This window comes from Rissa tridactyla, chromosome 3 (genome assembly GCF_028500815.1).
Source record: "Rissa tridactyla isolate bRisTri1 chromosome 3, bRisTri1.patW.cur.20221130, whole genome shotgun sequence".
Lineage (NCBI taxonomy): Eukaryota > Metazoa > Chordata > Aves > Charadriiformes > Laridae > Rissa > Rissa tridactyla.
Window position 1 is genome coordinate 15,018,531 of NC_071468.1, and position 12,015 is coordinate 15,030,545.

The window sequence follows — 12,015 nt, forward strand, 5'->3', positions numbered from 1 at the left end:
ATGTGAGGCACGATTTTCCATCTCTCTGGCCAGCCCATTCCCCTAACCAGCCCATCAAGTCATGAGGGATCAGGAGGGGTAAGCAAAATGCATTTTGGGAACAGGACTGTGCTCTATACCTTCATAGCCAAGGCCAGCAAGCAGAGCTCTGCACCTTTGCTGTGCCTGAGTCACCCACCCTGGGATGGGGAATCCTGCCTCTTCCCTCCAAGCCCCAGTCACTTGTCCCCATGCTGGAGAGGTTAGCAAGGTACCAAGGCATAGCACTCTGAACTGCTGATATTACATTGATGTGCAGAAGGCACATTAGCCAGTCAAACGTTGTTTCCAAGCAGCATGTTTATAATTAAGTGATAATTGTACTTTCTGCAGAGTGTAAGATAAATAAACAGAGCATGAATCAATAATTTATTGATTTATGCAGCTTACCTGTGAACGCGCTCTACTGACATTTCAATTACAGTTAAGATTATAGTTCACCCTTCCAAAAAATGGGAGGATGCTGTCTGAGCAGATAGCTAGTATCCCAGCCCTAAACATGTTTGCACCACCTGCCAACCCATCCAGATGCAACACACTAGCCTGACTTTTCCCAGCAGAGAGGTTATAAGTGCTCCTAGCAACGGGGAGTGGTGGGATGCTATTAAATCACGTAAGAGTGACACCTGAACACCTCTCTAGTCAGGAAAATACTGGTACAATTCCACCAGGAAAACTATCATCTATTTATTTACAAAACACTGTTGCAGTCTTCCTCCATATCATCCCTTTCCTTGGGAAAGAGAAGTTAGCTTATACACACAGAAGCAAAGTGGTCCTTGCATCTCCAAAGGTGCGCACAGGATCCAAAAGATCAGTTCAAGCCATCCAGTGGCACTTTGACTTTGCAATAACCAAAGACCCTTTCTGTCTCTCTGTGTTCAATACTGCATAAAAATACTGCCCAATTCTCATGGACTCCGTTAACTATCCTATTCCCAATTTAGACTCACGGGAGGGGAAGAAGCAGCAGGAAGGTGGATGCGCAATTGCTGCAGGAGAATTCCATAGAAGCAGCCAGCCAGTGTCCGGGGAGATGGCCACAGCTTAATCAAGGTAACAACTCTTCCGTCCATGATTTATATGGAAATAGCCACCAGGAAAAATGTACACATAGACAAAAAAGGGTACCTGAGCTAGGCCTAGTGAGGAGCACGTATAAAACTGATGCTGCATTAGTTTTCCCTGGGTTGTATTTCTGTAGGCTGTGGCTTTGCAGGTGGAAAAAAGGCTTATAATGTATTGATTTTAAAATGTCTCCTTCATTATAATGGGTGCAAGGAAGAGGTCCTTTACAATAAGTTTATAAAAGAGTGTCCTTATAAGATTAAAGCTTTAAGACCATACTTATCACTCCAAGGCCCCTTCCACTCCCCGTGGCCCCATGGATTCCAGATCCTGACGATATGCTTCCAGCCATTCTTGTAGCGTATCTGTAAAGAGGAAAGAGAAATAAACTCAGTCACAGCTTTTCCCGATTGTGATATTCATTAAAGAGATGGGTAATAAAACCATTCACCTTCTACACCTTGGAGACCTGGTTTAACTTCTAATTTAATTCGACTGCAGCTAAAAGTCAGTGCCTTCTGCTACACTGTAAAGGAATGACATGTTGGAGAAAACTGCGCCCGTTTTCATTTCCCAAGGGCAGTGAATAGCTGACAAAGAAGGAAGGAGCAGCATTCCTGCCACACCGCATGACTTCAACAGCCTTGGGAAAGTCCAGTGCCTAATCCTGCACATCTGATGCTGTGAGTCAGCAAAGGCAGAAACTTTGAGGAAGGAGGTCACTAAACTGCCTGGAGCGAATGGCGACAGTCAGCATGGAAAGGTGATGAAAAACAGAATCTGTGGCTCTATATCTACAGTATTTTGGTTTCCATCAGCTGGAATTTCTCATGCTTTTCTCCTCTTGCAGTCACTGGTTTAAGTCAGAAGCAACTCACTTCCACCATTTTGGTTTCGCTGGCGAAAGTGGAAAGGAGAAGCAAACCTTCTGTTTCTGGCTCTCCTTATGCACGCAGGCAGTGTTGGAAACAAATGCCATGGCAGTCTCTTCCCAGGCAAAGACCCAGCCCCCGGCCAGCCTCAAATAATTTCCCCACAGGACAACCCACCCGGATGCCTTGGCACTCCTGTAAGGTAGGGCAAAGACTGTTTCTCCTCTCTGCACACATCATGAGCAGCAGGAAGCTGAAACAACCTGCTTCCTCTTGGCTACAAGCAAGCATCCTCCAAGAAGCAGCACACTAATATGATGATGGCACCAAGCATGCTATGAGCCAAAGCCAGGCCCACACACAAAACCATTAAAGAGAAGGGGAGAAGGAAGAAAATAGCTTAGGGAAAATAACATCCCCTTTCCAAAGTGCTTTAAGTTCCTAGATTAAAATGTGTTGTAGCTATCTTGCTTGATAGCATAATCATTGTTTGGTTTCCTTCTTGGCCTTGCTCACTGTTAACCCTCCCTGTGTGCACTAGGGCTTACTGCGGTAAGCCATGTTCTGACGTCTGGTTGTAAAAAATCCTTCATTTCTTTTGATGTGTGATAAATTGGTCCTGTTTTCAGACCAGAAATATTAATATCTAGGCAGGAGAAGTTCTGCATGAGCAGGAACAGCTTTAAAAGATGGAGAAAGGCTGTTCTTGAACCAATGAGTTATTTACTTTTCATACAGCGATTTTTGGCAGCTTATGATTGAGCTGAACAAATGTAGACTTGCATGATATGACAAATCCCAGAATTTCAGCCGGTGCTTCTATTCCCATTTGAAACAGAAAAGTGAATTTTTTAAAATTCAGCATGGCATGAAAATCTCCAGAAATTCTGTATTTGCTGTTGAAGTGTCTCAAAACAAAAGTGAATTTAAGTTGCATTTTTTCCATTAGAAAGAATTATAGGATTCACATATCCTCCCTCTTCCAATTCCACCAGAATCCTTTCATCTCCTGGAATTTGAACTACGTGCTTTCAACAAACCCTCCTAAGTGTGAAGCTAATTAAAATTCCTCTGAATGGAACAGCAATATGACTGCCCTGTAGTGGGTCACCAGTTCGAGATCACCAGGTAGAACGAGTCCTTGATCTTACCTTCACAGCTCCTGTGACAGTGTAGGCATGACCCTGCACAATCCCATTCCTCAGCTCTATGTTCCTCAGCTGCAGAAGGGAGAAAGCACAGCTTTTAGCTGTCTGCCACACTGCAACGGCATGGCCATCAACTTCGAGAACTATCATTTGGAATGGCAGAAAAAGAGACTTGGTTTTGACTACGGCAGTATCTCAGATACAGTGGCTCCAGAGCAACGTGATTGTTGTTCCATCGCAGCCACAAGCAGTCTAGTAAATTTAACAAAACTACAGGTCTTCACATATTTTGCAAGTTCTTCACTGGTCCAGTGCTACTGCAACTGCAGAATGACCTGGACTGGGTCACTGGGAGGATTACAGCCCCAGGATTTCCCTGCCACCCACAGCCCAGCCTCAGCTGTCTGAGCTGAGGGACTAAGGCTGTTTGCAACAGCTGAGCTTTGTGTTCTGATGAACCAGGTACCACAGGAGCAATACCGCAGACTTTGCTGTCTTCCCTTACATGCTGTAAGGGAAGCCTTGGCAGCTTTTTAGCAAGACACTGGCTGAGCATCACAAAGCCTTTTGCAATTTACCAGCATTAATATTGGTAGCCTGCAAATCAAAATGCGATAGCATCTTCTCACAGAAGAGAGGTGCATTTTGGCCTTGCTAGAATTGATCACAAAATTATGAGGCCAAAATCAGCCCTGCTGCAAGAAGATACCACTATCACAGTGGAATTATCCAGGAGAGCAGCCACAGACCCCTCTCTGACAGATCAATCCACCTACGTCTACCGAAAAGCCTTTAAATTACTTACTACATAACCTTATCTACTTTCTGCTGCCAAGATCTCTCCAGGCATCCATAAGCTGTAACTATTACAGGGAATTACTATGGACTTTCTTTTTCACTCAAAAGAGCAACCTTTATGCAGACATCGTAAACCAGGAAAGGCATGCTCCTGGCCCGGTGACTCACATGGCCTGAGGTGCTACACCCCATCAGACACTGAGATTTGGCAGCTGCTTTCAGTATTTCTTCCAGATCAGAAGGGGGATCCTTCAATGAAAACTGCACTTGGACTCCACCTGTGAGGTCTACTAAAGCATCAGAAAGGTAGCCTCCGTGCAAGTTCTGGTAGGAGCCCCGTAACCTGGGAAGGAAAAAAAGGGAGTTAATCAGTCCTTACACTGTGCTTTAATAAACAATGTACAGTGATTGTTTCCAAAAATGGACATGTGCATTGAGGCAGTGAGCATGGGGTGCGTAAACACTGGGGCCAGGTAATAAAAGGAAATGCGATTGAAATACATCGTCAGACACAACACGTCCTGTGGAATGAATGAGGCAAAAAGGGACTTTTTCCTATGTGTTCACTCCCATCTGAGGCAGCTGTGTAGAGTTATTTACAGACAGTGGAAAAATAAGGCATATCTCAGACATTTGAGGGAGATGAGCTGCATCTCATCTTGAAGTATCCAGTTTTCTTCTGAACAGGAAGGGAGCCAAGGGTGACTAGTTCAAATGGATGTTTCAGCTCGAATGGAGCTGAACTGTTAGTTTCTACATCATACTTTGTCACGACTCTACACAAAAAACGCCCAGTTTCCCTTTTGCACTTGAGAAATAGGAAGAAGACAGAGGTGAAGGCATTTGCCCGTGCTCCCAAGGCAAGACAGAAACAAGTTTTCAGCACTGTTCCAAATTCACTCTGCTAGAGTGCAATAATAGGATAATAATTTAATATTGCCAACACAGTCCTTGTTGTTTTTATCGTGTGCTTTTTATTGAGACAGCAAATAAGCTGGAACATGCCGTACTTAGAGCAGGTAGAGCATGCTGTTAAACCCCACCATACACACTGTATTTAATGAATGTAATCAAATGAAGTCTGCGGCTAATTGTATTTTGAAAGGTTGTCCTTGTCCTACACTGATGAAAAGAATTTGTCATGGGCATTGGGGAAAAACTTCTCAAATGGGAATCTCATAAACAGCATCGCTTGCAACTTTAATTTAATAGAGGTTTGGTTTGCTTTGTAATTAAAATCTTATGCAGCAAATTGATGCCGAATCCTGAGTCAACTTTTCTAAGGTATCTGAGGGCAGAATGCATCCTGTTCCCGAGTCACTCAGATGCTGCTTTAACATTTGCTTAGTCTTGATCAAATCTGCCAAAATAATTAGCACTTTTCTTCAGCCCCTCTTTACTGCATTGCAGACGTTACACCGACTTGATGTAGGGTGTGTGGAGCAAATTCCAACCCTTCATACTACCCCTAGCACAGGAACTTCTCTTCAGTACATTTAATAACGGGCAGTGTGACATGCTAAGGGAACACATTCTGATCCCTTCACTCCTCAGAGGATTTATAAAAATTATTATTTCTTTATTAATCATTATTAACCCTGCAGTACTCTGGGGAGCCAAGAGTCAGAGCTCTCTGCGTGAAGTGAAGTGAGAGCTGACCAGAGACTCACAGGAGTGCATGTGTTGTGCCTGGGCATGTTCTTCAGTCGTGTTTCCTCTCATTGCCTGTTCCAAATATCTGCATGATCTCTGATTAGTGACTGTAAACAGAGATAATCCCTGCTTAGAGTCTGCAGTTTTAAACAGAGGAAAATATGGAAAGGAAAACAGAGGCAAAGAAGCTTGCTTAAAGTAGATGCCCAGCCCCTTTTGTGTCACCAGCAGTTCCTCTGTTCATTTTCCTTCTCAGGCATTAACACCCCAGAGTTTGATGGGGTACATTTACGTCTTCAGCCCAAGATCAGCGTCTCCAAGTTATACTGGGGCTGTGTTTGCATGCACCCACAGTTCCTTATATAAGCACAACATACACAGATGTTACCGTGAACTGTGTCTTTTGTATAAAACATAAGGTGAAACCACCTTCAGCACTGGGTGGAAGAATAGACCAGGTATATTTACTTGGCATATGCTTTTTCCAGCAAGGATGGCCAGAATTCATTTGATGTTCGAGGGTGTACAGACAGGTATCTTCCATTTAGGAATGGCAGCCGGTCATCTATCACTACATCCACCCAGTCTCCATATTGCCAGAACTGTAAAGGAGAAAAAAAAAAAAAGGGAAAAAAAAGAAAGAGAGAGAAAAGAATGAGCCTCTTTTAAGAGCTAATATTCATGCCAAGCAACGGCCTCCTGAAATAGCACAGGAATTAATCTAAAGCATGGATATGTGCAAGTTCTCTCCTGAACTGCTTCAGGCTAATGGTCTACATTGTTACACAAGCTACCAAGCGGCTTGATTTCCCAGTGTCAGGGGAAGTCATTTGGGAATATAAACAGTCCTGTAATCAGTGGGAGGAAAGATTCAACATGGGAAATATGCTAACGTTATTGGGCGATAGCAAGCATCCAAGATGATAAAGAGCAATCACTCAGATGGTTCATTGAGCCTTACTCCTCAGCTGCACTTAGATTTTCCCTGGCAGCACACCTCTTGGCCAGAAAGCCTCTGTCAAGATCCAGTCTCTAGATTTTCTTTTCTCTGTGTTTCAATTAAGACTCTGACGTGCTGTCATGGAGAGGGACAGTGTAGTGACTAAAGACTGTTTTTGAGGTGTTATCCATCTCCTTGATAGATGAGGGGGATGCAGGCGGTCTCTCCAGCATGTGGACAGAGCAGGTGTTTCTCCAGCTGATCCAGCTGATGAAACCTTTCAAGGGAGAAGACAGGGAGAGAGATCTGTGGGGATGAACTAAAGGAGCCATTTCCAGAGTCATTAGCAGATTAATGTAGCTTAGCATGATTTGCAATCATAAGAGGCCAAGCTCTTATTTGCAGTAACGCTAAGGACTCCAGTGGAAGTATGCCAGCAATAGATTTAGTCTAGCATGATTTTATTTCAACGGCTTTCGTCAATGAAAAACCCCAAAATGAGCTGTTCTGTTAGAAATGCACAAGACCAGATCTGCCCAGCAGCAAAAAAGCTTACAGTCTGCTAAGCCAAAAGCAGGTTTGATCCTTCTTACGCTCTGCCTCACCCCAGCCTCTCACTTCCTACATTGGTGGCAGCAAGAGGTGGCAGGGTTGGACTCTCTGAACTGAGGTCCAGAAGTGGTTTGAGCTCTCTGCTTGACTTTGGCAGGATGGGGTTGGAGGAAAGGCTTGCCACTGGCTGTCCTCTTCCCAAAAGAGAGCAGCCAGTGGCAGTCCAAAAGGAGCTGTCCTTTCGGTCACCTGATGTGCCCTCCTGTCACCGGTCAACAGCTGGTTGCATGCAGGTCCGCATGGAGAACAGGTGCATCACATGCAAACACAAGAGGTAAACAAGGAGAACAATATGGAACTGGCTGTGAGGATTAACGCAGTCCAAACCCACTGAGTGGCATTTTTCCAAAAGCCAACTTCCTTGGCCATCTTTGGTAGGGAGCTCAAGCTTGGAAGCCTTCTGAATGCAGCACTGTATTTTTCTTCAGCTGGATAAAGAGAGCTGCTTTGTCCTGACTGCTGCAGACTTTCAGGTTGTCCTCTCACCAGATTTCACAAGGACAGGAAAAGCCACAATGGGAATGAGAAACCTCGTGGAAAGTCCTAGGATGCTCTGGGAGTGCAAGAGTCCTATGGGAGAAGACATTCTCCCTCACAGGCCTTCAGAGAGGGCCGATATCTTCACATTTTTGTAGGAGTGTCTGGCTGCATGAAATTTCTTGATTTACTCAGGATTTAAAGTACTGCAGCTGGGAATGTGACAGTAAATAAAACAAAGAATCCCTATTTAGGCAGACTGCAAAGAGGAATGTTCTTCGCCTCCATATTTGTGGTGAGCCTTTTAAATCAGGACTTTATTTTCCTGTAAAGAAATGGGCAGTTGCAAGATGACAAGAACACATACTAGGGTGCTGCTGATAAGAAGGGGAATACTATCTTGTTATTTTGCCTCCCTTTTTCCCTCCCTTGATGGGCATCTTGGAGAAATCCAGTTCCAGAAGTGAGCAAGGTGAAAACCCCATGCCTTTCAACTTCTGTCTTTTGCATGGTGTTAGAAGGTACCTTTTAGATGTGTCCTAAAACTGAGGTCTTGACCACTTACGGCCTTTAAAGATTTCATCAGTTTCTTCCTGAGAGCAGGGACATTAACACTCAGGGCAGATCCCACTTGTTTTGAGTTGGTGCGTTGTGTCATAAGCCCCTGTAGTCCCTGCAAAATATTTCTGTTTTTTTTTTCCCAGGCTGAGCTGCTGCTGCTCACTGTCACAATGCGTGGCACACACTGCCTCAGAGGCATCAGAGTTTCTGTTGCGGAGAAAGTGATTCCTATACAAACACAGGACTAACTTAATGCCTGGTGAAAAAATGCCATGCTAATTATGCCCTAGACAAAAATGTCACCCATCTTAACTACAGCTGAGTAAGTGCTTAACACCCTTAACTCTTGCAGCCAAACAGCCAGTGTTGTGTAGGAAGACTGGAGCAACACTTCATATTCATGAGAGGCAATATGCTCCAGATCCAAAAGGGTGAAAAAAGTTACAAGCTAAAATTTTTATATTAGCATACGATATGCCTTGTTTGCAGTTCTTCACTGAACTGTGGACTGGTGGCTTAGCCTGTGGATGGCAGTAAAATATCTTTGATGGAATAATTGAAAGGCATTGCCGAGAAGCATTTCCATTCAGAGTAGCTTTCTCAGGGGTTTATTGCTCAAGGAAAGCCAGAAGCAGTTGCATTGATTTGCAGATGAGATGACAGGGAAAACATTTTCAAATACTGTAAGGTATTTATACTGCTTAAGATTTAAGGATTGCTCCTAACTAATCTGTTCAAAGCTCTCATGAAAGACAATCTATCTTGCATCCTTTTAATGTGTTTTAAGTGGACTGGTGTCCCTTCAGCTGGTTTATCTCATACGGTGCACCTCTGCATGCTGGAAATGGGCCAAGGCAGAAACATCTGGTATTCCGAGGAGCAAAGGAACAGAGCAAAATTTAGAATGCCTGAGAGATAATCCTCCTGGTGCTGCTCCACAAGAGCTCCAGAGGGTCAAAGAAGTCTCACTGCCAGAGCCCTTTGCTTGGTACTGAACTGCATATAACAAAACAGATTTGTGAAAAAGGGGGGATGATAAATGGCCAAGTATATACTGATTCTCTCTACATCCACTTTAGCTTCTGGAGTTTAATGGTACTGCAAGTGCTTCTAATCCCACAAGATATTTCGTTGACTCAGACACAAGAAAGGAAGGCCTGCCAGTTACTATCCCAGTCACCCTCCTGGGAGATTCAAAGAATTTCAAGAGTTGGTAGAAAGTGAGATTTACTAAAAAGCCTTGCTCCTCTCTCCGAAACAAATCTCTTTTCAAAATATCAAAAGCCTGTTCCTCTGATCTGCCTCCAAGGATTTGTAATTTCAAGCCATTTCCATGAGCTAAAAAGGCAAGGTGAAGTATATGGGGAAACAGAAAATAAGTCCAAATAGATAAAGAACACAGGTGTGCTGGCAGTCATAACAAACTGTCCAAATCAAAGCAGACACCAGAATACCATCTAAAACATATATGTGCACAAATCTATCTGAACAGCTGGTATCTATACCTCTGGAGTCACAAATTTCAGAAAAGGGCTTCAAATTCCCTAAAGTGTGATCGTACCACCTGGAGTACAAGGAATCATTAGAAAATTTGGGATTTTCTGCAAAATTCTGAACTGTGAGTCAGCACTGAAAAATTAAAGCATTCAAGGATGTCGACATTTGGGATTGCAGTTTGGACACCTTTATAATCCGACCAGCCAAGCCCGAGTAGTACCAATACATCAGGGAATACATACCCGGAAATGAAAAATCCCAGCATAATTGTCCTGGAATCCTTGATCCTTTGGTAAAACATTTTCCAAAAATTGCTTCTGCAGTGTCAGGGAGCCCAGAGCAGCCAGCAGCCAGCAGTCACCTCAAGGGAGGGAAGAATGCAGTGCATTCACTCAGTTACTCACTGTTGTGGACCGTAACTAACTCTTTGGGACAGTGGACTTCCACATCTAAGAGCCATATTTTTAAAAGAAACCAATGTTCTACTGTCTCCCTTTCCTCCCCCCAGAATGCTGAACCACTACCCAGTTTTCACCAGCAATGTCCTTTGGGCACCCTGATGGCACCCAGCCATCCTTTTCTACTTTCATGCTTCTCCCATCTTTTGTGGTCATGTTGAGACTTGGAGTCTAGAACGCTGTTAGGAAATCTTCGTACCTCTCAGTGTGGTGAGAAATAAGAAGACGTTTCCTTCTATATGGGAGCAGAGCTGTTCCCAAAGACAAATATGGTTATGGGCCCGCAGAAAAAGATGGAACCAATACAGGGTGCAGACACATGTCTGGGTAAGCATCAGAGATGGACAGAAATATCCACAGGAAAGAAAACACTGACAGTCAGATGAAGACATTAGGATGAAAAGAAAATCCAGTCCTATACATGTTGAACCTGTGCCTACTTACCCCAGAATTGTGTTTGACCCCTGTACTTGAAGCATCTGCCTCATCTTAGTTGGATCTCCCTTTCTATGCTGGTCTTTATACACATGAAGGGCAGGTGCCATATATAAGTAACAAGGATTAAAGCTGCTGCATTTGGGAACCTTGTAAAATATCTTCAATAAATTGCATGTGGACTTGCATGAGTCTGGATTGATCAACACTACTTGTAGGTCTACTGCAGCTACCATGGTCCATGTCTTCCCACCGACCACTCAGAACATAGCAAAGCAATCACAGGTTATCGCTTTGTGCCAATCTTTTCCAAAACAGGAATATGACCTTACCTATTTCTCCTTGCATGATATCAAATCTGCTCACTCCATCTATGATCAAAAAAGGATTTCTCTGAAGTTCCTGGAGGAAAGAAAATGCAAAGAGCAGTGTGAATACTTAGCCTTTGCCAGCAGTGTGTTTCTGCCCCTTGAAGACCCTTGCTTGCCTACCTTTTCCACAGCTGAAAACTATTTCTTTTGAGCCCTGATGTTTTGTTGTCTGCCACCAACAAAACCAGAGGAGATACTCAGGCATCTCTTCTTTAGTCTGCTCAGCTGTTCCTAGGGATGGGGACTTGTGGCTGGGTGCTCACTGAGTTTTCATTCGGGTTTCTCTAATGCTACCAATACCTTTCAGAGAGGGCTCTGAGCCTGGCTGCAAAATCACGCAGTTTCCTGTGGGAGAGTAGGGCAGAGACACAGAGGTTTCAAGTAAAGTGGAGCAGGGTCTGTACTTCAGCTCAGCACTGGGTCTGGGAATGTTTTACCCTCTGAGCCTTTTGTGTTTCCATGCAGGACTAATACAGATCAGCCTGGGCTGCTTTTCATCACTCTGGTGATGAAGCTATAGAAAGAGAGCTTAATATCTGGCTGCAAAATCCCATAGGCCTGGCTGACTTATTTTTAATTCAGGGAGATTTTCCTTGCATTCCTTGAGAGCCTTGCTTGGGCAGCGAAGGAGGAAACACTTCAGAGCTTGGTCTTGCACACAGAAATGTGAACCATTCTCCCACCTGCATCTGCTATTTGTCTGGGATATCTGAGTGCTCAGGTGGGAATGGCCCAAGCATCCCCTGTGAGTAAGCCTGGAGCACCCCAACTGGATAAGGCTCTGTTTCGAAAAAGCAATCAGCCTTAAATAGAAAAGTAATCACATACCTAAGAAAATGAAGAGATAAAAGGGAGAAAAAACATCTGAGTAAGAAAAATAATACAGCCGCTCTTCCTTAAGCGGGCCTTGGCATTTCTTCTCCCCGATTGATTTGACATGCTGCACAAAATGAGACCAGCGCACAACGTGACTCGTACGGTTGTGTGAGCTCAGCATTAGCAAATGCTGTCAGTTTTCTGAAATGGCTTCACGGTGATCAAACCCCTCTAAGACATTTCCCTGTCAGGAGAAGATGCAATGCAACA

At 44.0% G+C, this 12,015-nt stretch overlaps 1 protein-coding gene across 1 annotated transcript in view; it reads right to left on the reverse strand.

Annotated features, from left to right (window-relative positions):
- LOC128907473 (calpain-13-like) overlaps positions 1 to 12,015 on the reverse strand; it is a 51,349-nt gene that overhangs the window by 22,355 nt on the left and 16,979 nt on the right. Inside the window, exons 3-8 of the mRNA XM_054196387.1 lie at positions 10,891 to 10,960; positions 9,908 to 10,026; positions 6,047 to 6,180; positions 4,094 to 4,268; positions 3,131 to 3,199; positions 1,387 to 1,472 (exon numbers count right to left, since the gene is read on the reverse strand). Of these exons, the coding sequence (XP_054052362.1) occupies positions 1,387 to 1,472; positions 3,131 to 3,199; positions 4,094 to 4,268; positions 6,047 to 6,180; positions 9,908 to 10,026; positions 10,891 to 10,960 (653 nt within the window). The remainder of the gene's footprint in view (positions 1 to 1,386; positions 1,473 to 3,130; positions 3,200 to 4,093; positions 4,269 to 6,046; positions 6,181 to 9,907; positions 10,027 to 10,890; positions 10,961 to 12,015) is intronic.